Below are 25970 nucleotides of genomic sequence, written 5' to 3' on the forward strand. Positions count from 1 at the left end.
GCGCACACTTTATTATGTGCTGTACAGTTCTGACAGCCTCGACAATTCATTTCTAAGATCTGAGCAGGTGGTGGAAGCAGAAGAGAAAATAATAAGAAATAAAAATAAATAAATAAATAAATAAATAAACCTGCATAAAACTTTAACAGAAGTGACCTGGGAACTTGTGTGTCCATCTGTGAGGATGAGGAAGGTCTGGAAGCTACCTTAATGACAGAGTCCTGTAAGATCGCTGCACAGGGACGTGTAGGCTAGAGACAGGCTGCCGGGTTCAGTAGAAGGAGGTGCAGATGACTGAGGTTAAGTGGAGTTGCACAGAACTTTCACCGCTTTAGGTCAAACCTAAACCTGCCAAAGAGCTTCTTGTCTGCAGAGATTTGTCCCTCCTGACCCACACAGAGGGAAGATGCAGATCATTTCTACAGTCTCTCAGATGTGACCTGTAGTGAAGTTTCCATCTACGTTAATATTTCTTAGTCTGCTTCCCAAAGGTGTGGACTCACCTTTCTGGAGCTTTTTAAAGGTGGGACAGACCAGGTTCTCAGCAGGAGCCAGACACCCAGGGTTGGTTCTGGTCCTGGGTGCTGTAAGAGAGCAGGAGTAAGACAGGAAATGTTTTCCAAGAGCAGAAGAGCACCTGTGCACCTGTGGAGAAGTACAGGTTTGGGAGCAGGAAAAAAAAAAAAAAAAAAAAAAAAAAAAAAAAATTAATTCTTTTTGCCAGGCACCAGGCCCAGAAAACCCCCCTGGAAACACTGTACTTGACTGCAGAAACCAGCTAAATAGTACTTTGATGATATCAGCTGCCTGACTGTATTCCCGTATTCACTAAAATCACATGCAATACTCAGGAATATCCTTATGCATGAAAATATTACCACCATGGAGCACGTCCACCCAACCTCTTCCTTGTGCATTATTAATATCAAGCCCCACATTTGCATAGCTGCATACTCTACGTGTGTTTATGAACAAATTTACCTGCAAATGTCTCCAGGAAAACTGAAGGATCACTGCTTGCTCTTGGTTATCATGTTGCAAATCTGAGCTGCAAACATGGAGGGAGGAGCAGCAACTGATTCTAGCAGTGCAAAAAGAGAGTAAAAGTGAGGATTTTTAACCTAAACGTACATGTTCAGAATGGGTATTTGCTTTTTAGGGTATTCTATTTAAATAGAGTTCAATTTCCTTTAATAAGTCACAGTAAACACGTTCAGCTTTACATCATATTTCTAGACTTAGGAAGATGCTGAGCAAGGGAGATGATAAACCAGCTCTTCTATTGCTGCTACAGCCGAAATGCACAGAGGGAGGTGAGCCGTTAGGTGAGGTTAGCAGGAGCTGAACACAGCCAGATAAAACACTCTGCTGTCAGAACTGGTCATCAGTGATCCGTTTGTGAAGGAGTTTAAAGCAGGTTGGTTATGCACAGCTTGGAGGCTGGATCTGCCTGAAAATATGACAGCATTTACCCATGCCCAGTCCTACACCAGTATGGCCCTGTGCCATACCGGTGCATGGTTATCCTGTTAAATGCTTTGCTTGCATCTTGCTTCGTGGAGCAAACTTTGCACATTGTCACTTATCTCATACCATCTCCTGTCTGTGGCAGGCATCCAAGCTGACAATTGTATTTCAGAGAAAGAGCATCAGCATGGCTTTTCTAGAAGTGGCCTAATCCTTCCAGAGGCTTTCCAAGAAGTCCTCAGCAGAGCAAACAAGCTGGTTTTCACAGTCTTTCCCGATGTGTTCCAGCTACAATCCCCGCTTCCAGCCATTTTCCCCTCTCTGAAGATATTGGAGCTTCGTGGGCTTTCATAACCTGTGGGGAAGGCAATCGATGCTTTAGCATTGATATAGCTTGCACTGAACCTCCTGAAGGTCTTTAGAGCAAACATGCCACAAGGCTCATGCTTCAAAATGTGCCTGGGCTGGGCTCAGTTCTTGCAGCACTGCCTGCAGGCTCCCCATCCTCAGCTTCACACAAACCAGCCCCAGCTTTCACCTTCCACTGAAGAGTTAATCAAGAGCACCTGGACACAGCATGCATGCAAACAGCAACAACAACAAAATTAAGTCAAACTCGGAAAAGATCCCAGACTGTTCTTGTGGGTTTTTCTTTCCTCTTTCCTGTTGCCTCCATCTTCCTCCACCTCCAAAACATTCACTTTGCTCTCCTCTTTGACAGAACAACTAGCTCAAGCAGAGAAAGGGATAAAATAAACCCAAATACAGAAAAGAAAAAGAAAAAAAAATAATAATAAAATAAAGAAAATAAAAATAAATCCATAACAAACCCCTTTCAAATACTCACCCTTCAAAAGGATAAAATGATTTCAATTTTGGTCTGTCTCATTCTCTTCCCTCCCCCCGCCCTCCTAAGGTGTATATACATATCTGTATATTTAGAGAGTGTTTTTTTCCGTATTATTTAGTTAATATGAATTACAGGCCTCAAGCTGCCTCCCCTCTAAACCCAAAATGAAGAAGCTCTCTTTTTTTTCTCTTTTTTCCCCCTCTTCTTTCCCCCTCACCAACACGATTTACATTCTCAATGTAATGTATTAAAAAGTTGACAGGGCCGAAAGGATTCACATGATGTCGGCTAAGAAACCCAATTTCCATGATGAATTGCCCGGAGCCCCTGAATCACAAACCATTTTTTCCGCTGCTCAGAAGTTGATTTTTTTTTTTTAAATCTTCTTAAAGCTTCTCTCCTAATCTTCGGCTAGAAGAGATGGGTGAAAGGATTTTTTTTTCTAAACTAAGGAAAGTATTAGCATCTTGGTTGTTGTGCATCAAATTTGAAAATGCAAGGTTAGTAATATTTCAAATCGGCTACGGTCCAAGCCACTTGATAAGTATGCTTGCTGTCTCCCTCTCCCCCCTCGCGCCAAGTTTCTGCTGGCAGCAGCGCAGTACTCCCGCAGGGACTGCGTGTGCAGGTAGGGTGGTGGGAAGGGACCTTCAGCCACCCCCCTTTTCCCCTTCCTCCCCTCTTTCCATACTGCACGATTTCCAGAGGAGACCAAGCCATTCCCATCCATGATGGGAGACGGGCTTCATGTAAGACATCACCTTACGTGATCAGTACACCAAGCAACAGCCGAATCCAAAGCCAACATTTCCCATTTGGGTGCTGGGATAGGACCCCCACGCCCCAAAGGCACGCTGACACACACATTTGTTTATAAATGAACTCCTTCCCCCCGTGGAGTTCTCGGGAATAGTCATTTCGCCCACTCTAATGAGACACTCAACCATTCCCAACAGCAAGGTCTTTAATGAGATTCCCCTCCCTGCTCCCCTCCTTCCCCAGCACATGAAAACCAGGCGCTGATCAGAAGGGCTGTGTGGATTCAGGAAGGACAGCAGGATTAAGGAAAGGCAGCTTCTTTCCCCCAAAGCTGCCACTTCCAAGCCTCTGCATTCCCATCTCCATCACTTGTAGGGCGCCCCTACAGCTTACCCCCAAAGAGGAATATGCTGGCAAAGGCGCTCTAGCCGGCAGCCCAAAGTGCTCGAGGCTTTCAGGAAATGGCTCACGCTGCAAGTGCCAGATGCAGACCCCAGGAAGATGAAGCAGCACAGACGTGAAGGACTCCCAGCAGCAAGTTCTGCATACAAAGAGTGGGGTCAGAGACAGGGTTAGCATAGAAAGCCATTTCCAGGGAATGCATCGCATATTTCCCACTTCATGCTCTAAGACAAAAGGCCTGGGACACTCAAGTGGACCATCAAGTCATGCTGTGCCTCTTTATCACTTGGGATGAACAGGACAATAGCTGACAATGGTAGCCCATCTGTGACCATTTATTGAGTATGAGAAGAAAACTGCAAATGCCACAGAAAATATCAGGGCCAGGAGGAAGTCACCAGGACAGACACAGCACCTGCACCATCAGGGGCTGGAAGTGACCCAAAACACCAGCACACCTGTGGGATGGTCATCCAACACCGCAAGAGCCAGCAGCTTTATGCTATGCTTTCTTCATAGCTTTACACTATGCACAGAAAAACCCCCCTTTGTCCACCTGTCTCCTTACCAGCATCATCTCACATCCTTGGTTCTCGTGCTGGAAGAGACACCAGACCTCCTGCTTCTGAGAGTGGAAAGTTGTTGTAAACCAGCGACGTGTCTCACCTTACCAAACACAGGTGTCCAAGCTTGCCTTCCTCAGTGTTCTCCATCTCTTTTAGCCATTTCCCTAGATGCCTAAAGGCAGGGAGTCAATTGTATTCAGCACTTTGCATACAAATTTCTCCCACTGAAGGGAAAAAAAAAAAAAAAAAAAAAAAAAAAGGCTCTATTGCCAATTTTTTTTTAACTAGGAGTGGTTCTTTTATGGGATATTGCCAGAGATGCTGGAAGGAGTGAGCATTTCATGACCTTGGCAGAGCTCCTGCATGAGCCTCCTCTACCTCTGCATCATGACTGTTCTTTCTCTTTCTCTTGGTCTCTCCCTGGTTGCCTCCAAGTCAGGCTGCATTGCAATACTTGCCTCCGGTACTCAAGAAGACCCCATTTCTCAGGAAGCATGTTGTTGGAACTGTGGAGTAGCACACCCCAGCACATTATCAAAGCCCAGTTTTCTTTGCTAGAGCCATGTTTGTTAGCCCCATCTCACGCAGAGCTGTAGGATCCATGTCTGACAGTCATCTCAACCACTTTCCCTGGTGCTAATATAACATTCATTGCAGAGGCAATTCTGATGATTATGGCCCAAAGCTAAGCCTGATGCTGTGTTCCAGATACAAATTCTAAGGCACAGCCGCCCAGGTGGCAGACACTCAACACTGCCTTGAGCAATTCCAGCCCTTACAGGTTCAGGAGGAGCACAGGACTCCAGCAGCTGGGTGTAGGAGGTGATGAAGCCGAGCTCTGCTCCCGCAGACCCACCACCAGACTTCCCTTCCCTGGATTTCCCCAGGAACACGCACACAAAGCACCAGCTGGAGGGGGCTGACCCAAGAAGCACTACTAGGAGCTAATCCAGTCTGCTCAGAGGGATGAAGACCCCTTCCCGTGTCCTGAGCCCTCGATCCCTGCACGGTTCTGCCTTGCAGAGGGGCCATGGGAGCCCCCCAGATCCCACCACCCCCCACCTCCTTCCCTGCTGTTGATCCTGGAGATGCCCAAAGCATCACACAGTGGGTGCCTGCCAGTGCCCCTGCCAGCCCCGGCTCACAGCCCACCTGCAAGGTGCCCATCATTTATTTATGCTTCTACCCAAAGCCACCAGCCCTGGCCTGCTGCCCTTCCAGGGCAGGGCCCCAGCTCTGCTTCTCCAGCCCCCCACCATCCTGGAGCTTCACCACCAGCCAGACCAAGGGCGTGGAGGGAGGCATAAGATGGAGAAGACTATTTGGACACCTGGGAGAAGGTAAGAAACATTACCTGCAATCACTGAAACCTTGTCAGAACCCACACTGCGGAGGTGCCTGAATGCTAGACCTGGACCCCATGTAACTTAAGTGGTGTTGCCATCCATCTTCAGGGCTTGATCAAATTATAGCAGGCAAAAGCACAGGGGACTGCTTCAAAAGCAATCACCAAAACCCCAGTTATAATTCTTGGAGAACTATGGAAGTGCTTCCCTTAGACTTAATATGCACTGATATCTTTCAGTGGGGTTGTCCCTCCCTGCCCACTGGGGACAATATCCCCAGAGTCCAGCAGATTAGTTATCAGCACCCTTACAAGCTACGTCCTCTTTCCAGGACTTTGTGTCCTCTATGTCTGAAACAATTATTGCCCATTTTTTTATGATTCGCCTGCAGCTCTTGAAAAATTACTGCAGAAGCTCTTGAAAACCAGAACATCATCCATACCCTTCTTACTTCTCCAGACAGCAGCAGAGAACCTACATAGCTTGCAGTTCCCACAGGTGCCACCTTTTGTCTAATACAACGACTATTGACCACAAAGTTGACCAAGTTTCACCACACCTTTGGATGTCCACCTTGGCATTTGCTTCACACCTAAGCCTTAAACCTGGTGCTTTTGCAGAGTGTCCCTTATCTAGATCGTATTCCCTGCTGAGGAACTTCAGTGATGGGAAGAACGAGTGTGGGGAGGTTAGGCTGAAGGAAGAAGGATGTTTGTACCTTAGCAGGCTCCTCGGCAGCTGGGGTGGCTGCACGTGGTGCTGAGCAGCAGGCAGCAGCGCTGCGTTATGGAGCAGGACGAGCTCGGGACCACTGGTGAGCCAGCACCTCGCCCACCGAGATGCAGTCCCACAGATCCTGAACACGGCAGCCAGTGACTTGGTTTACTATTATTTTTTTTTTAGCATCTTCTGCCAAGAAGGGAGGATACTTTCCGGCCCTGCTGAGCTACGGGCTGTTGGAGGAGACTCAGGTGGCCACCACCGTATCTCGTGTCTACGCGGTGCTGCCTGGGCAGAGCTCCCGGGGGTGATCAGGGCTTGCAGGCAGCTGCCTGCGACTGCAAAGACAGCAGCAGCCTCCAGCGGCCGGCTGGCAAACAGCACAAGCACGGTTCTGCGTCCCGTGTCCCATGGTGAACACCCGTGGGGGCTCATGTCCAACACCCCACGGCAAGCACCAGCGTGGCCTCACATCCAGCATCACACGGTGAACACCAGCGTGGCCTCACGTCTGACATCCCATGGTGAAACCATGGCTTCATGCCCCATGTCCCACGGCACACCCAAGAGTGGCTTTGCGCCCAGTGTCCTCGCATGGCATGGCACCATCAGCCCCTCCACCAGATGGGGTATTACGGTTGGCCCATAACCAGAAGGGCATAAATGATGCCCTTTGAACCAAAAAGGCATCTTTTTGACCTCAGCAATGTGAAGGGAGCTCGTTCCTTTTCAGTTCCCTTCTCTCTGGCACCATCCTGGCAACAATGATATGATGGCACCATCCTTGGCCAAGCATGGCTATAAATATGGCTGCAGGATCCTGGGGTGTCCTCACTGGGCATCCCTTGCTCTCCTCCAGGAGAATGGCCTTCAGTCCTCAGTGTCACCATGCCGCCAAAGCCCTTCCTCAGCCTCAAGTGATCTTCATGACCATGCTGTGCCCTCAGTCCTCATGTTCTCAGCCTTCCCCAGCATCTCACCCAGTGCGTTTCCAGGTTGTCCTCCAGGGAAAACATCCTGCAGAGGAGGAGCCCACCCAGGTGCCTGGAGAAGCTGCAAAATGGGAGTGGATGAGCTTGTTTTCTTGTTGTCTCCTTTTTCTTAGTCCTTTGAAATAATCACAAACATAGCAATTATTGCAGAGATAAAATATCAAGGATTATGAAATCCTTACAGGCAAAGCTCTCCATCAATTAACTAAATCAATCCTTGCTTTAAAATATAATCCACAACAAGGAGCCACAGCAAGAGACAATTAGGAAAAAAATGACAATAACAACAACAAATATCTTTGTGGAAGAGAAGAGTGGAGAGGAGAGAGGAGATTTTTATCAGAGAGCAGAATAGTTTCAGGTTGTTGCATGCAGTGTAGAAGTACCAAAAATATCTCCACAAGCAGCACACCAAGACATGCTGCCAAGGTTTTGAAATGAGGCTGAGGGACCTCGGGGGTGTCAAGACTTTGGAGGTACACAAAAAAAAAAGGCTTACGTCAAAATTTTTAAAAGCAGTGCATAAAATTAAATCCCAAAGTCCTCGTTTAGAGACATATAACCAGGAAAGCTCCATGGGACCACAAAACCCAGTCCCCCGCAGCATGGGCAGTACTGGTGTCACCACTCACCAACGTCAGGATGCATCCATCCCTGGGCAAGGTGCTGAGCCTGGTGGGCTGGTGGGGGCTCCTCCACAGCCTCCTCCTTGCTCTGCGATCAAAAACCAGTGGTTTTTGGTGGTCAGCTGAAGTTTCTCCCAGCTCTGCCCCATTTCTTCCAGTATCATTGACCACTTCTAGCTGAATTAGCTGCCAGCTGCTCCAGTGCCTCTGTTTTGGGAGGAAAGCAAGCAGCCGGCTTCTTGGCAGCCGGGGGTCTCCTGCGGCAACTGCAGATGAGGTTGAGTGCTTGCTTGATTCATCGATTACTATTTAAAATTAATCCTAGTGACTCCAGGCAGGGACCAAACCACAACACAGTTATGGTGAGTCCCTGCCCTGAGTCCCGCCTGTCCACACAACCCCAAACGCTTGAGCAGCACAGAGCCCAAGGCTTGCATTCCAGAAGTGCTCCCCCATGACACCCACTGCACCCCACGGTGCCCCACACATGGAGGTGGTGCAGTCCCATGGCAGGATCCCCAGTGGACGGGGGAGATGCCAACCTGGAGTCAGTGATGGGACACGCAGCCTTCTGGGACACCGCAAAAACAGCTTACATGTGAAGGACGCCAGGTGGTCCTGCTGAAGGGCATTGCTGAGCACCATATGAGGCCTTGGAGATGTGTCCACCAAAAGCTGTAGGTCCCCATGACACTCAGTTTTGACCCTGCAAGATGGAAGCAAAGCGATGCTGATGTGCCATAGCGTTTTAGCACCAGGCTGGGGCCTTGAACAGCACCCTATGTTTCCCCAGGCAGCTTTGGGTTTATGTCCCAAATTTCACTTTGTTTAAAAAAAAATAAAAAATAATTAAAAAAAAAAAAATCCTTCTGTACTGGAAGAGCAGGGAGAGCCCTGGGCTTGCCAGGCAGGCAGAGCTGCATCTCCAACCTCGCACCTGCTTTGTCTTCCTTCTCAAACCCAGAGCATTTCTGCTGCGGTGGAGAGAAACCATAAGAGACGATCAGAAAGGTTATTAAAAAGTTGAAAACATTCTCTTAAATGACAAGTTGGGCTCAAAATGTGAGTCTTCTGTTTGTTTTTCTTTGTAGCTCGACTTGAATATCCCTGCTAATTTTTGAATATTGCTGTAGTGTACAGAAGAATTGCTGATGACACATTTTCCTAACGCGCGCATTACACAAAAGGAGATTATATTTTAGCCTCTTTTAGAGACTATAAAATCAGATTCATCCTAATGAAACAGCAAATAAAAAGGGTTTTCCCTTTTCTTTCTCAATCTCTTGGCATTTTTTCCTCCTGCGGTTTTATTCGTCTCCTCCCCGCTCCTCTTTCTTACGTTATCTGTGTTTCCTGCTCATTTCAACTTGATGACATGTTGCTGGGACAACTAAGTCTCGTAACCTTCTTAACTTTGCCATTGTTACTGCCTGGAGTGTATTTAGGAGGAGTGTTTTAATTTCTTTCCGAATGCACAGCGCCTGCCCCATAGAAAGATATTAGAAATGGAGGGGGGTGGGGGGGAAGAAGGCTTTTCTTCTATAAATGTATGCTATTCAAATCATCTCTTTTTTTATTTCCTTTAAACCCATCATTTGTATGCTGTAGGTCGCTACTTTAAAACCCGGCTCGCTGTCGCTGAAAGGATCACCCGTATAATGATGTCATCCATATTCAGCTGAAACCTCGGCTCTGACGGAGCCCAGCGCTTCCCCCGCATCCCCAGCCCCATCCCCAGCCCCGTTCCCAGCCCCAGCCCTACACCCAGCCCCAGGCTCCCACATTTCCCATGGGACAGGTCGGGCTCCCCAGCAGGGCAGTGGAGGCACCAGTGTGACGTGTGCCAGGCTGAGCGCACGTGGTTCGCATGGGAGCATCTTCCCTACCACCACCAACCAGGCACCACGATGGTTTTGGGAGAAGGGACCGGCTCCTTCCTGGGGGTTATCCCATGGAGGAGAACTCGCACCGAGACCAAGGGATCCACCACGCCAGGATTTACCTCTGTCTGCCCCTGTGCCCTTACAGCATGAGGAGAACCAGGTCCTACACGAGGGGTTTCAGGGCACAGCACAGCATCGCCCCAGACGCAGCTGCCCAACCATCAACCGCAACCTGACAGCATCAAAATCCTAATCATGAGTGTGATGTTTGCGGCATCCCTTCAGTGCCGCCCTGACACACTTATTGTACCTGGATCAATGCTCTTCTAACAACTAATTGATCTTTTATTAACATATAATAACTTACTTATTAAATCTAAATTAAAGACTTAATTGAGATGCTTAATCTAGAGTGGCTCAGTATATCACCCTCATAAGCATAATGTATAATTTAATTAATTGACGGAGCTGATAATAGCATGTCATCCGTCACCGTTTCTCCTGACCTGGGCGCTGCAGAGTTGGGAGCAGCTCTGCGGGGCTCGGGCTGTGTCTCTCGATCCGCCTGTGGGCCAATTCCCCCTCCGAAACGCACACAAACGAATCGTCCCTCGCCTCGGATTGCAAATCGATGTTAAAACGTTATCTGCTCGGGAGGAGAAAGCGGGGGAACGTGCGCCACGGTACAGGCAAGGGCACCGCTGCGCTGCCTCTCCCCTCCCTCCGAGCAGAGGTTTCGGCTCCTCTCCCTCCCTGCTGCTGCCAAAGGGCGAGAGGCTTCCAAAATCACCTTCACCTCCTCTCCCCATGCATCTGCCACGAAAATGGGGCCGAGGAGGTGAGGAAGCGTCCCGGCGCGCTGTGCTCCTGTGCCTCCCCCCAGCGCTATTCCTTCTGCTGCGCCTCGGATTTGGGTCCGCGCACCATTTTTCGCAGCAATTTCCATCGCTTCCCCCCCGCCCCAGCCCACCACCGACTCCCCGCAACGGAGAATTTCATTTAAAAAACGGCAAGATTTAATTTAAAAATACAAAATGGCAAAGGGAGGGTTTCTTAAATAAAAAAATAAAGGTAAAGAGATGATGGTTGGAACAAAATGTTCCGGAAGAAAGCTGTTCCCTTGGGGTTTCTTTTCTTTAAGCTTTGCATATTACAATTTGAAATTTTTGTAAAGAGATCCCCATTTTATATTCACACTGGTAGCCTGAATTTAAATATCTCTCTCACCTGAGATTAATACAGGCTTCACCCTGAATTACTTCCCGGCTCTGAAGTACAGCTCTGGAGAGCTCAACTCTCCACAAATTCACTTCTCTTTTAGAGGCATAAAAGCTTAGGAAATATATGAAATATTAAAATAGCACGTGTGCCGGGGCAGAGAGGGGGAGAGAGAAGGCTGGGTCATGGGGGGGCTCCTTTGATATGAAAACCCACTTTTCCTCAAATGAAAGCGTGGATCTGCCAGTGCAGGACAAGAGCTCCATTAAACTCCAAAGGCAAAGATTTCAGCCCAAAGATGACGCTCTTTGTTTTATTTATTTTATTTTATTTTATTTTATTTTATTTTATTTTATTTTATTTTATTTTATTTTATTTTTTAAGCCCTACAAGGGGAGCAAAATGCAAGCCATGTCATGTGCTTAAGAAATTGACATTTCTGTTGGCAACAGAAAATATCAAGTTTCTCTGGAGCAAAACAACATATTCCCCACAAATGACGTTATAAACAAAGTTGAAAACGCCGGCTCTGTATTGTGCTAACTCAATATTAACCAAATCCACCTGATGGGGGAAAAGTGTCTTGTTTTACGTGCTGAGGGCCCATTAGCTAATTGCCATAGAAATCCAGCATTTTATATAATGATTTAACCCTTGCAGAGCCATGGCGCCGGTGGAGGAGGGCACCGCAGGGTCACAGAACGGGCAGGGCTGGAGGGCACCTCTGGGTCCCTCTGGTCCAACCTTGTGCCCGAGGAGGGCCACCCCGACCATGTCATGGGCCATCGGTGGGAGATGTGCAGAGCTAAACTGCTGGAGGCAGGGACAGCCCAGAAGGTGCTGCCAGCAGCACCTGGTGCCACCAGCCCCACCGCTGCTTCCCAACCCACACCATAACTCCTGCCGGCACCCCTCCAGTCCCTGAGGTGTCATCCTGCTCCCATAGGCAGGTTTTCCTCTTTAGAAGGAGAGCCCTCTCAGGCTGTGCAGAAGCTTTTACCCTGCTCTTCTTAGGCTCTACTTCATGCTGTAGCTCCACTTGCAGGCGCTTGAGAGAGCACGGAGCTTCAGACAGCCAGCAGGAGCGTGCTGCCTGCGTGCTGCAGTGCTGAGGTGCTCTGGGGCTGCTCTCACCCCCACCACAGTGACCTCCCTTCAGACACGTGGCTCCCTTAGAAACCTTTCTTAGGGGATCACCAGCATTAAAAATGCCACCTCCTGGTGCTCCCTGGAGTCTCCAGGGCTTCCAGGGTGCCCGCAGTAGCCCCAGAAGACACGAGGTTCACAAACCAAACCCGAAGGGACGTGGATGACCCACCCATGTGGATGACCCACACATCTCCACGAGCATCAGGACCGACCAAATTCACAAATCAGCTCAGCTCCAGTGCAGGACATGCCAGCAGAACCCACTCCCGGACATCCCTGGGCAAGCATCACCGCCTGCTCCGGAGCCCGGCGCTCCCCCAGGGCTGCTGGGGCCGGGCGAGGATGTGCCAGGACCAGTGCAAGGCTCGGTCACACCACTTTCCCTTTGCAGCTGCATTGCTCCACGCGTGCGTGCGTGTGTGCACGGCTTCACTCCAAAGGTGCTGGCAGCCACCGCAGGAGGACTGGTGTGCCGCAGCTCCCTTCCGCCAGCTGCAATAAATTTCTTTGCTCGTGCTTCTCCTCTGAATCGAATAGAGTTTGTTTCATTTTAAGAAGTCCTTTTTTTTTTTTTTCATTTCAGGAAAATGAATGTTAGAGCCAGATAAGAAACTATAGTCTGCTTTCAAGAAGGTTACAAGAAAACTGCATCTTGCATTACTAATCCTTTATCTTTCATGTTAACAAAAAGATTACTGACATATTTTTGAATGAAAGAAAATAAAATAGCAAATGCATCTAAAGAACTGTGTAACTTTCATGCAACACACAAATCGGATGTTAAACGTGGAGGAAAAAAGGAGGGGAATGAAGGGAAGATTCATAATACGTTTCCTTTTGTAAAGTGAGCAAACCAACTTTCTGTAACAACAGAAACTACTGGAGGACCAGAGGAGGCTCCTTTATTAGCGGAGAACAACGTTACTGTTTAACCAGAGGCCAGATTCAGAGGGGAGAGGAGGAAATCTCCCCTGCCCGGGTCCCTGCTCTGGGGGTCTCGGCGGGAGGGGGGATCAGGAGATGCCACCCCCATGGGGAGGGTGGCCTCCAGGGAGCCACGTCCACCAGCCCCAGTGTTGGAGGAGCCTTTGGCAGAGCAGAACCCAGATATGGGGTGATGGCTTTTGGTTAGGGATGGGGGACACAGGCACTGGCCCCCCAGGACGAGCTGTGCTGGGGCGTCTCAGCCCTGATCCGAGCCCTGCTTCTCCAGGAGGAAGCAGCCCCCTGCCTTGGCACACGGTGCTTCATTAGGAAACCCGTAATTGAATTCTCTGACCATTCAGCTCTAAAACCCCTTTGATCAGGAATTAGTTAATTACATTGGGCCCGGTCTATTCCTTGTTACAAATTTTGCCCGTGTCCCCCAGATATGCAGTTGCGGGCTCCGCTCGCATTGTGTCCTTTGAAATGCACTGAGGAGCCTTTGAAGCTCTCCCCCCTTAATGACGCATTGTTCCTTAATAAGTCTCCCGTAACACTTCCCCGTCAGGAAATAGCTGCCTGCCTCTCGCTTGGGCTTGGACGAGGAATAATAATCCCAGTGTAATTGATGATGTTGCCGAATAAATGGGGATACGCGCTACCTGGAGCAGGGCCGGGGGGAGCGCGGCTCCCCGCCGCCGACCTTGGCTCCGACTGCCCTGCCAAAAATCCGTTTGACTTTCAGACGGGCTCAAATCCGGCCGATAAGAGCCGGAGAGACGGCGGGGAGCGTGGTGGAGAGCCGGGAAGATGGGTAGGAAAGGAGACAGATGGGGAGATAGCGGTGAGATGGGGAGATTGCAGATTGCACCTCGCTCAAGTTGGCAGGGCGGGGGTTAAGGAGATGATTTCTGTCTCTCCCCTCCCCTCAAAAAAAGAAGAAAAAAAAAATGAAAAAAAAGTCTGTGTCTCCATATCTCTGTACCCAGACAGAAACGCAGCCCTGTGTGTCCATGCAGAGCTCCCGTCCTGGCCAGGAGGGTATCTGCAGGATCACGGATTTCCTGCCATGGAAACCTCTCCTTGCCAAGACACCCCCGGGTAAACCCAAGGAGTCAGGGATGGCACTGTCACAGCAGCGCTTTTCACTTTAAAACTGACCCAAATTCAAGGAAGTTTAACCAAAAGGGTTAAATACTTCCTCTTCCTTCCAAATATCTCCTTCTCCTTCCAAACACAAAGCGATTCAGTTTGGGCTCATGAAAGCATCGTTTCACTTTAACTCCTGCCAAAATATCCTTGAATCACTCTGTTTTGCTTCGACCTCCTTCTCAAGCCTTGCCAAACATTGTTGCCCTCGCACATCGCTCCTGTCCACACATCACATCCCCGTGCATGGCTCCGTTTGCACATCGCCTCCACTTGTACGTTGCTCCCCTTTGCACCTGGCTCTGCTTGCACATCGTCCTGCTTGCACGTTATTTTGCTTGCACGTCACCCCACTTGCGCATCGCTCTGTACATCATCCTGCTTGCACATTACTTCGCCTGCTTGCATGTCACAGGCTTGAAAACTGTTCCTCTTGCACATCACTTGCAGAGTCTTGGCTCTTCCATTTGCTTCTATTGCCCTCTGCTGGGGACTGCCAAAGGGACGGCTGATCCCTCGGGCACTGCCTTCACCTCTCTGTCTCCCTCTCAATTTCAGGGGAGCCCCAAGCTGGGGTGCCAGAGCGGTGGGGACACAGCCTCATGCAAGGCTCGGAGCAGCTTGGCTCTGCTGCTGCATCTACTTGTGCACGGCTTGGAAGCTGTCCATGCCCAGAGCTGTTCCCGTTGTCGGTGGAGGAAAGGTTTCTCATTGAGTTTGTAGATGTCCGGAGGATAAAGAGCATCACCAACTCCTCCAGGGGATGGAGGGCATGTAGGAGTCTAGTAGGTCATGGTGGGACCTCCAACTAAACCGTGCTGTGCCCCCAAGTTTATACCGTTAATGCCCAGCAGCAATTCTGGGGGGCAAAGCAGAGTCCAAGCATCCCACCGGGGCCACACCACGATCTCCCTGAGATTGCAGAAACCCCAAGGTGCATCACTCGGTCATGGAAATAACCCTGCCTCCCCAGTCAGCTTGGCAAGGGAACAAATGGGCAGCACTGGGAGGAACATTCTGCCTTTCCAACCATGTCATTGCTGTCCTCTGGCAGAAACGGGGAAAAGAGCAGGACAGACGGGCAGAGGAGGGGACAGGTGCCCACCCCACAGCTCCTGCTTCAAGTCCTCACACACCCGCTGGATTACAGATGATGGAGGAGAGGTACACCTTACAGCAATTAATTCCCAAAGTGTAATTAACATCTGGGCCAGCTCTGCGTGATCCCCAGCTGCTAATGAAGCATGGCACCGCTTTAATTCCTGCAATGCTGCACCATCTTCTTATTAAATCCAGGAGTAGGCTCCAGCACATTTCCCTTCAAGGGAAAAGGGGGAAAGAAATAGAGCAGGATTTGTCTCAATGCAATATGATAGATTAGAGTTTTCCGGATAAAGAAATTGGGGGGGGGTGGAAATTTCACATTTTGTACATGCACGCCCGCATATTCTCTTTCGCAATGACCTCCTTATGCCCCATCCATCAGCCTGGGGTTGGCTTATTCTAACTAGCAGAGTCTTTTCTCGTGTAGAACAGGCCCATCAGACACAATCTGCATGCCAATTACTGGAGCAGACCCCCTGATACCGAAAAATGGAAATTAGCTGTCAAGCAATGGCATCAGCAGGCTGGGTTGGATTGCCTGCGCTCCCCACTGCTCATATGCATACGAGCTCGGCTGTGCCGTGGCAAGGGAGCCCCCGACGGAAAAAGTAATCTACAATAATAATAAAATAAAATAAAAACCACACAACTAGCATATTTTATTGTTATTTGCCTTGGTTGCCAGCACTAGGGGCACAATGCAAAATTCACTGGAGGGCAAAAGCCAGCCGGAGGACGGGGAGGGGGAAGAGCTGGGATAATTGCATTCTGGCAGTGGGCACCTCGAGCGATGGACGGGAAGGACACGGGGAGGAAACGTGACCATAAGGGCAAAGAAGAGCCTGGTCTGACGCCCCACGCTGGAGGTGCCCCAGCACCCAAAGGCACCCGCAGCAGTGCAGGACAAATCCCACCACAGGGCACAGGGGTGGGGAAGAACCACGTGCGGGCAGAGTCCCCAAAGTCAGTGGGAGATGGGTGGAAAGGCAGCAGCCGGCACACACCTGCCTGCAGGAGTCCTCTCTGCAGAAATGGGGACGGCAACAGGCCTTCGCAGGGGGCTGCGCTCCCGGGGGGGGCACGGTGCCTGCGGCTTGACAAGCACCGCTTAACCTGCCTCCCCCTCCGTAATAACCTCATACATCAGCCGGGGGCAGACGGCTGGGGGGGCTCTGCTTCTGCCACCATCATTATCCCAGGGTCCCTCTGCTCCACCTGCAGACGGACTGGGGGTCCCCGGGAGGAGAGGGCCCCATGCAGCCAGCATCACTTATCCTGCATGGGCATGCATCCAGCCTGACATCTAGCGGCACTGGGCAAAACAGGGCCTTCCAAACTGGGCTGACTGGGAGCTCTGGCGAGCCTGACAGCCCCCTCGGCTGCACGTCTCAGGAGCCTGGGGACCAGCTCTGTGCCTTCCCCTACTGCTCTTTGGGGCCACCCAGCAGCAATCTCGTATCTCAGGGTAGTTTTGAGAGGTGCTCCCTATCTCGGTCCACATCCAGCCTCTTTTTCCTTTTCTAACTGCCCTGCTTTTTGTGGCTGTCCCCTCATCTCACACCTCCAGGGAGCATCCTGACACTCAGGGCTGCCAGGGCCCCCACAGAGGCTGTGGCTGCCACCCTCCTGCTCTGTCTCCACTGCCTCCCACCCTGGTCCCAGTGCCCTATGCACCACGAGAGGGACACGCTCCTCAAGACACAGGACAGCCACTGCCACCCGACCCAGGAGCAGAGGGATGGAGGGGATGGGGCCAGCGCAGAGGAGGAGGACAGCGGAGATGGAGGCTGTGCCTGGAGGAGGCTCAGCTCCACATCATCTCCACCAGGGCAGGGACAACTGGGAGGCAGGCTCACACGCAGGGAAGAAGCAGGACAGGCTGGACTGAGAGACTCAACTTCTTTATTGGGGTGCGGGGGACAGCTCCTCTCTGCTCACTCGGCGATGCTGCGGAAGGACTGGACGGCGGGGCTCACGGCTCCCCACTCCACGGGCTGGCGGTACTCCCCCTTGGGCAGCAGGTACTGCCTGCCCCGGTAGTTGGGGTGCTCGTAGAAAACCCAGACACCCTCCAGCACCCGGCAGGCGTGGACCTCACGGATGCGGCACTCGTCCATGATGGAAGGGCAGTCTTCGGTGGCTTCGAACATCTGCCCGCCAAAATCTCCCTTCTCAAACACCTGGATGTGACCCCGGCCTCCGCTCGGCTGCAAGAAAAGGGGAGAAAATTGCTGGGTGGTTGCTGAGGCACCGACGTATTCTCTGAGGGATGGGAGAGGAGCCGAGGCACAGCTTGGCTCCGATCAGGTACCAACCACCCCCAGCACACCAGAATGGCGCAGAACGGCTCCATCAGCCCCCCAAAGCACAGCACAGGGTAATGCCCAACCATGCATCCCATGCAAAGAGGGCTCTGAGCCCAAGCTGAGCAATTTCAGCTCAAATTCCTACCACAGCCCCGCTTCAGGACGGGTGTAGGGAGGACAAACAAGTGCCGGGCTCTGTCCCAGACAAGCCACCTGCGCAAACCCTTTAAGCCGCTCGGTGAGAGCCGAGTGGAGTGATGCACCGCCTCCGCTCCCCGCTCCTCCAGGCAATGAGGAGTTTAATGAGCTGGTGACCCCAGCTGGGTTGTATTACAGCAGAACGCAGCGCGGGTATTTTCCACTGTGATTTCAAGTGCTGCGTTGCCTGAAGGCACTGCGGCGGTTTTAATCTGCAGCTGCCTGGACACCGTCTTCCCCCCCCTCCCCTCCCGTCCGTCCCGGTTACCGGCCCCAGCCGAGCTCTGCGGGGTCTCGCAGATCCGTGACACTGCTCCAGGTCCTCTGACCCTACACCTGCGAGCGGCTGGTCCCCGTGCACGGCTGGGGAGGCCAGGCACCGGTGGACGTGCTGCATTTCATGCTGGCAGAGGGAGCTGCACTGCTGTTACACCTCCCATGTGCTCCTGCTCCATCCCTAGCACCAGACCGGAGCTCAGAGCTGGCTGGAAACCCTCCCTGCCCTGTGCCAAGGGACTTACACCCAGCTCAAACCCACAACAGCAAAAGTGGTGTTAGACCTCCAGACAAAAGCAAGGCCCCCTTGCTCCACGCAACGCCAAACCATGGCAGTGCTGATCACGTCGGTGATGCCCAGATCCCCACCAGAGTCTGCTCCACCGCTGGCAGACACAGCAGCACCAGCACTGGCGTCTCAGCCTCACACACCCACACTCCCATCCTGGCTGGTTTTAAGGCTGCTCCTCCAGGGGCTGCTCCCCCTGCATGCCCTGCAGGGACTCAGCACCACTCGGATTCAGTCCCCTGGGTCAGGAGGGAGCCGTGGCTTGCCAGAGGCAACAAGGTGCCCCTCGTCCCCAGGTGGTCCTGCAAAATCCACACCCCACTGCTCCCTGCCCTGTGCCTGCTGTCGGAGCCAGATCAGATGGCAGCAAGGCAGGGGGAGGCAAGAGGCAGACCTCAGAGGGACCCAGCCGGACAGCAAAGTCCCTGGAGGAAGACGCAGATAAAACTGCACTGCTGTTCCTATGGAAACCCCCCTGCAGAGCGGTCAGAGGGAGCTGCTTTCCGCCACTGCGCTTGGGAGCGGAGGAGATCTGCCTTCCCCGCTCCCCAAACTCTGTGCTGTCCCCAGAGCAGGGCTGTGGGAGCGAGCCCCCTCCCGCTGTCCTCTCCCCGGGCTCGCCAGGAGGACAGGGGCCACCTGCCAACGCGCCCAAGTGGCAGGCACAGAACCACAGCGGCCCGTCGGGCAGCACCACACTTACAATCTGGACAGCTCTGCAGGAACCGAGGCGGTCGTTCAGACCCATCCAGTGGTGGTAGTCGGGATACTCGCCCTGCGTCAGCACGTACATGTTCCCCGAGAAGTCGGGCCTCTCGTAGGCCACCCAGGTGCCTCCTTCCACACGGATGGAGTTGCAGCGGCTCAGGTAGGTGTGGAAGTCGGGGCAGTCGCTGTCGCACTCGTAGTGACGGCCCAGGAAATTCTTGTCTTCGTAGAAGGTGATCTGAAACACAAGGAATGGAGGGAAATGGGGTGGTTCCTCATCCTGCTGTGCAGGGGGAGGCACGAGCAGCCCGTGTGCAGGCACACCGGTGCAAGCAGCCATGAGCAGCGTCGGCATTGCTGCTGGAAGCATCGCTCCAAAGCTCACAGTCATACTCAGAGGTGGTCTGTATCCCCTCCTGCCTCTAACGTGAAGAGGAATAGGAAAAAGACAAACAATTTAGTCTCCAAACTTCACTCTTCCAGGGAAAAGTCAACCTTCCCAAGTCATTTTCCAGAGTCTGTATCCTATAAAATCACAGACTGGTTTTGGGTTGGAACACACCTTAAAAATCATCTTCCACCAGACCCAGTTCTAGCAACATCATGGTTTGAAATATTTTCAAACAGAGCCTTCAGGATGTCCGTAAGTCATCCAGCCCACCCACAGAGCAGGATCAGCTGCATCCAAACAGCCCCGGCAGCAGATCCACCAGTCTGGCCCCAACACCTCCAACCACCACCCTTCTCCAACTCCTCGCCCTCCCCAGCACCTAGCTCTGTCCCAGTCCAACCCCTGGTAAAGCCCCTGTTCTCTTTGCAGCAAGCGCTGTTCAGATGTTCCCCTCCCACCTTCCCTAGATCAATAGCAACTAAATTACGGCCAAGGGAGCCATAAGTAGTCAATGGACCATACCAGCCGGTTGGCTTATCGAGCGTTTGTAGTTAGACCTCTGTGACAAGGGAGTGGTGAGGTCTCTTCCCTCCTGGGCTGTGTTTTCAAGCCCTGCAATCATTCTCCTTGCCCCCCACCTGACCTGGTCCACAGTTTGCTTTTGAGAAAGTCAATGCCAACAACTGGACATCACTTGAGCTTTACCAATAAAAAAAATAAAAAATAAAAAATAAAAGTGCTTCAAGTATGTGGGTAGCTCAGTTTGTATCAATGATATCAATGATTGTGTTTGCAGTTGGCTTGTTCTGCTTTGGTGCTTTGCTGTTGTCACAAGTCTGGTATGGCCAACAAATTCCCGATTCATCATCGTGCTTCTTTCAAAAGATCTGCACTACAGCCGAGCAGCTGATGGCACAGCACTTTGCTTGGGGGTGCTTTTTCCCCTTGCTTCATCACAACCTGTTCCAACCTGATCTTGAGAGGTGGTGAGCAGATCCCATCCCTCTTGCCCAATGTGTCACCGACCCAGCCAGGCCTGGAGAAGTGATGTCCATGGACTTCAGAGGTCCTTCGATCGCCAAGTCCTGGAGCAGCCCTTTGTGCAGTCCTCATTTTCCGTCTTTCCAGATGACAATTACTTGTGAGCTGCTCTTTGGAATAAAGGTTCCCAAACCACAACGTCTATTTTTGACTATATCACTTGTTTGTTTATGGTACAGTGAAGTCAGACCATGCCAAAAGCATGCCTACTATGAAGTGCTGTCAAATGTCTCCTAGAGAAAATTACATTGGTTTGACATGAATCAGTCTCTTACTCCAGTGTCTTCTAGAGCCTTGCACTGAACCAACTGATGTGCAGGTCAATTGATCCAACACAGCACAAACTCAGACAGCATTTGACCTTTCCCAGCCTCCTTAGTACAGCATCAGCCCCATATGTGCTGCCCGGGTTATTTGGTAGCATCGGAGATGGCCTCAGCCAATTCCCCCAGCTGCTCCAAAAATAATTATTCTGCCCCCCTGTGATTTAAACACCTAATACACAGGGCTCCAAAATCCATTTTCCCCTGCATGCCAGCCTGACTTCTCACCCTCTGTCCTCAGAGACCTAGCTAAGACTGAGGCAGAGCAGACACTCCAGCAGTCTCAGTATCCCCTGTTCATTGCTTTTCCAGTCATTAAAAACCACTGGGTGGCTGATTCCTTAGTTTTTCCATAGCTGGAGTATTGAGATACACAATCACCTTTTGCTCCTAGCCAGGTGTACTTCACCCACAGTACTTTGCCTTCTTGTATTGATCTAACATCACTGCTGTTAAAAATGCTGTTCGCCGTCGCAGCCTCAGCCTTGGAGCTAGACCCAGATCTAGGACAACTTGCTCACTATGTTTTTGGTGTTTTTTTGTATTTACTTTATGAAAAAAAAAAAAAAAAAAAAAAAAAAAAAAGCCACTGTTTTCCTAGAGGTGGTTGGTTGGTCAGTGTGTCCCTTCACAGAATCACAGAATCACAAAATAGTCTAGGTTGGAAGAGACCTCCAAGATCACCGAGTCCAACCTTTGACCTAACACTAACAAGTCCTCCACTAAACCATATCCCTAAGCTCTACATCTAAACGTCTTTTAAAGACCTCCAGGGATGGTGACTCAATAACTTCCCTGGGCAGCCTATTCCAGTGACTAACAACCCTTTCAGTAAAGAAGTTCTTCATAATATCCAACCTAAACCTCCCCTGGCGCAACTTTAGCCCATTCCCCCTTGTCCTGTCACCAGGCACGTGGGAGAACAGACCAACCCCCACCTCGCTACAGCCTCCTTTCAGGTACCCGTAGAGTGCAATAAGGTCACCCCTGAGCCTCCTCTTCTCCAGGCTAAACAGTCCCAGCTCCCTCAGCTGCTCCTCATCAGACTTGTTCTCCAGACCCTTCACCAGCTTTGTTGCCCTTCTCTGGAGTCGCTCAAGCACCTCCATGTCCTTCTTGTAGCGAGGGGCCCAAAGCTGAACGCAGTACTCGAGGTGCGGCCTCACCAGAGCCGAGTACAGGGGGACAATCACTTCCCTGGACCTGCTGGCCACGCTGTTTCTTATGCAAGCCAGGATGCTGCTGGCCTTCTTGGCCACCTGAGCACACTGCTGGCTCATATTCAGCTGACTGTCAACCACTACTCCCAGGTCCTTCTCTGCCAGGCAGCTTTCTAACCACACATCTCCCAGCCTGTAGCTCTGCTTGGGGTTATTACGCCCCAGGTGCAGGACCCGGCACTTGGCCTTGTTGAACTTCATACCGTTGGCCTCGGCCCATCGGTCCAGCCTATCCAGATCCTCCTGCAGAGCCTTCCTACCCTTGAGCAGATTGACACACGCACCTAACTTGGTGTCGTCTGCAAACTGAGGGTGCACTCGATCCCCTCGTCCAGATCATCGATGAAGATGTTAAAGAGGACCGGCCCCAGTACCGAGCCCTGGGGGACTCCACTAGTGACCGGCCTCCAACTGGATTTGACTCCATTCACCACAACTCTCTGGGCCCGGCCATCCAGCCAGCTCTTCACCCAATGAAGTGTACGCCAGTCCAAGCGATGAGCAGCCAGTTTCCTGAGGAGAATGCTGTGGGGAACGGTGTCAAATGCCTTACTGAAGTCAAGGTAGACCACGTCCACAGCCTTTCCCTCATCCACTAAGCGTGTCACCTTGTCATAGAAGGAGATCAGGTTCGTCAAGCAGGACCTGCCCTTCATAAACCCATGCTGACTGGGCCTGATCGCCTGCTTGCCCTGCAACTGCCGCATGATGATACCCAAGATAATCTGCTTCATGAGCTTCCCTGGCACTGATGTTAAACTAACAGGCCTATAGTTCCCCGGGTCTACCCTCCAGCCCTTCTTGTAGATGGGTGTCATGTTTGCTAGCCGCCAGTCAGCTGGGACCTCCCCCGATAGCCAGGACTGCCGATAAATGATGGAAAGCGGCTTGGCCAGCTCCTCCACCAGTTCCCTCAGTACCCTCGGGTGAATCCCATCCGGCCCCATCGACTTGCGTGCATCCAAATGCTGTAGCAGGTCGCCAACCATTTCCTCGTGGATTGTGGGGGCGACATTCTGCTCCTCATCCTCATCCTTCAGCCCAACCCTAGTCTGAGGAGAGGATTTATGTCCTTGGTATTGTGCCCTGTCACAGCAACAACACTTTGTCTGCTGAATTGGTTAAGCTGGCCCTCTATTTCTAACAGAGAAGGAGAGCTCATTTGATGTTCCTTCCCCCCCTCAAGGAACACAAGGGAATTTCCATTTGGCAATGCTACCCACTGCTCCTTGGGAGATCTTCTCCCTGGACTTACAAAGCCACAAAGCCAAAAACTAATCTGAGAACGCATCAAGGAGCAGTGACCAACTAGAAGTGTGGTTTGTTGGTTTATTCTTCGACCACTTACGGAAAGATGTAAGGAGAGGGCTCCAGCCCACCCATTTCCCCACCATCACCCTTTGCACATCCCCTCAGCTCATTCCAGACCCTCAGACCCGGCACCCCTCAGCTTTCCTCCAGGGCTGTGGGCACAAGCAGAGCAGACCGATGGTTCTCACCAGCAGGATAACGACAGGTGAATTACAGATTTCAATTCCAGGTCAGTCAGTTCGCTTCAGTCGCACCTTACTGGGATGCAAATTACCACCGTCGAGCTGCCCTGCTTGCAGCACCGTCCTGTTAGCCGCTCGCTGCCCAAACATTGCTCTGGGGCAGATAACAGATTTGCCACGGCAGATCTTCCATACACAACTGCAAAACTCTCACTCCCTCAGCCACCTCATAGTAGTTATCACTTCTATTCCCAACAGCAGTTCTGTTAGAGGGAAACCTGTGAACAATACCCGTAAGCAATACCTGGCAGCACCCACTGCGTGCTACAAAGGCAGCATGGGGACGGTGATCCCTTTCTAGGGCAGACCACTTGCTTACGTTGTGGGAAATAGCACTTAATTCTTGCCTTTTTCTTCTCTCCCTGGAACGTGCTACATGAGAGCACGGCACAGAGAACAGATGAGATTTGGGCTCATTCGCTGACTTAACTCGTCCCAGCCATTTTGCTACACCACAGCACATAATCAGCCAGGGCAAAGCTCCCAAACAGAGGACAGGGCTTCCAGCAGGGACAGTACACATTTAAGTATCTTCATGAGGATGGCAGGCAGTTGCATTCTGCAGCACCTTCATGTACGGGGGTACATAAAGCCTGCACAGCTGCAGCCCCCAGGCTGGGAGGCAGGGGCACACCACGCTCAGTTTCTAAAGACTGCTCGGAAACAGCTCAATCACTTCGAACCAGACAAAAGGAGCAGGGAAGCAGAGAGCGAGCCCAGACCTTCCGCAGCACAGACCAGTGCCTGCAAAACCACTCTGCCTCCGAGCTCTCTGCCCGCTGGGCCCTACAGCCTCCGCAGGCTAAGAGGGACGTAACCCAACAAAGGAATACAAGGGGACAACGTTCAGCTGTCCACAGGCTCTTAGCAGTTGTTCAACACTTCCCAGCAGAAGCAGCCCACAAGCCCCAAGTTCTCGCCCTTACCCCTGCCCCAATCCCAAGCCTACAGCAAGGTCTGCGTGAACAGCCAGCAGGGCTTTGCCACCTCCACATCGAAGATCCCAGCATCCGAGCTGGAGCCCCACCTAACGCACGCCGCCCCAGCTGAAGGTGAGCTTTGTGACCTACCTCAGTTTAAGTCATCCCTCCTGGTCCCACCAGATCACAAATGGTTCTCCTCCCTCTGGGAATGCTATTGCCTGCGGTGCTACGGCCGTGATTCAGGCATCGGTCTGTCCCTTTGCTCCACCACGGAAGGAGGATGCAGCAGCAGCTGCTGGGACTCAGCTCATCCCAGGAAAGCTTTCCACGAGACCTTGTTCTGCAAATGTACCTCATCGCGCTCACCGCTGGCACCGCAGCCTCTGCTGCCAATTTACAGGGCATCAAACCTCGGTGCATTTGAAAATGTCATGTGTAGGTTGCAAATAAACTTACCTTGGTTCCAGCTCTGGACATTTTCTGTTCCAGCCAAACTTTCCGGTGCTGGAGGCACGTCAGGACCTCTTACAAACAGCCAGGATGCGAGGCACCCTTTTTATAGTGGGCTTGTTTTAAACCAGCCAGCCGCTTTGTCATGAGAATAGGATCCAAAAATTGAGTCAGTGATTCTGAGGCTATAGCCGGTTTCCAGAAAAATAAACGGGATTATGGAATAAAGGAAGGCTTCGCCGTCCTCCCTTTGTTACCATCTGCTGAGTCAGAACACCAAAACTCTGCCAAACGCACTCAAAGCACACAGCCCCCTGCCAAGCCCTGGAGGATGGGGTAGGGGGGAGGGCATTTTGGCTGCTCTCCCTTTTAAGCGTGTTAAACAAGAAGGCATCCTAGTCAGCTCTAAAAAGGCCCATCCCCGTTTGCAAGGAAGAATCACAAATATTTATTAGAGAACGTTCCCATTGTGCGAAAAATCTCAATTTTCTTCAGACAGGATCTTCTGTGAAGCTATTTTATTCGCGATTGCAATGGCGGGCGTCCTGTCAACCAGGAGCGCATTTTGGTAAACAAAGCATAACCTTTTATTCCCTACTACCCGACACCTGAGCACCTCCCATGTCCTCACTGGCTGAGTACTACAGGTTCACAAGCTACTCGTCGCTCCTCTATGCCATATACGTACATTTTTTCTTTTTTTCAACCCTTTAATTTCTCCTTTCGTATGTTTTGAGAACTTGTGATCGTTGTTTTACTGTTCTCACACTGCTCATCCTCTTTTTCTCAAGCTTCAGCCTTATTTTGGAACAGTGAGGCCTTCTGCTGTCCACTTACCTACTTAGCATTTTTCCTTACTATGACTACACAACTACCTTGGAATACAGAAAAGTAATTCTCTACTGCAAAAACACAACTTTGTTTCTCACAATTCCCCCCTCTTCTTTTCTTACTCCTAGTGTTGTTTTTGCACCTCTTCACATACCGCACTCTTGAGTTTTTCCAGCATTAAGGTGCAATATTCTTCTTCGGATGTCACGGGGGTTAAAGATGTACAATGCCATTACAATACCAACAAATAGTTGTTTGAGCCAATTCTATTCAGGTAACCATGAAGTTAGTTTCTCCCAAATGTTT

General features: G+C 51.2%; 1 protein-coding gene across 2 annotated transcripts; it reads right to left on the reverse strand.

Annotated features, from left to right (window-relative positions):
• Positions 1-16884: 16884 nt before the first annotated feature.
• Positions 16885-25295, reverse strand: CRYGS (crystallin gamma S). Of its 2 annotated transcripts, XM_035335237.1 has the most exons (3): positions 24840-25295; positions 18928-19170; positions 16892-17362 (listed from the first exon to the last, which is right to left on the reverse strand). In XM_035335237.1, exons 1-3 carry the CDS (start codon positions 24858-24860, stop codon positions 17090-17092), a joined length of 537 nt encoding a protein of 178 aa, XP_035191128.1. In that variant the 5' UTR covers positions 24861-25295; the 3' UTR covers positions 16892-17089. The 2 variants fall into 2 exon arrangements, with proteins under 2 accessions (XP_035191127.1, XP_035191128.1); XM_035335236.1 differs by lacking the exon at positions 24840-25295 and having other exon boundaries at positions 16885-17362; positions 18928-20725.
• Positions 25296-25970: the final 675 nt, after the last annotated feature.

Source organism: Oxyura jamaicensis, chromosome 9, assembly GCF_011077185.1.
Source record: "Oxyura jamaicensis isolate SHBP4307 breed ruddy duck chromosome 9, BPBGC_Ojam_1.0, whole genome shotgun sequence".
NCBI classification, from domain to species: Eukaryota; Metazoa; Chordata; class Aves; order Anseriformes; family Anatidae; genus Oxyura; species Oxyura jamaicensis.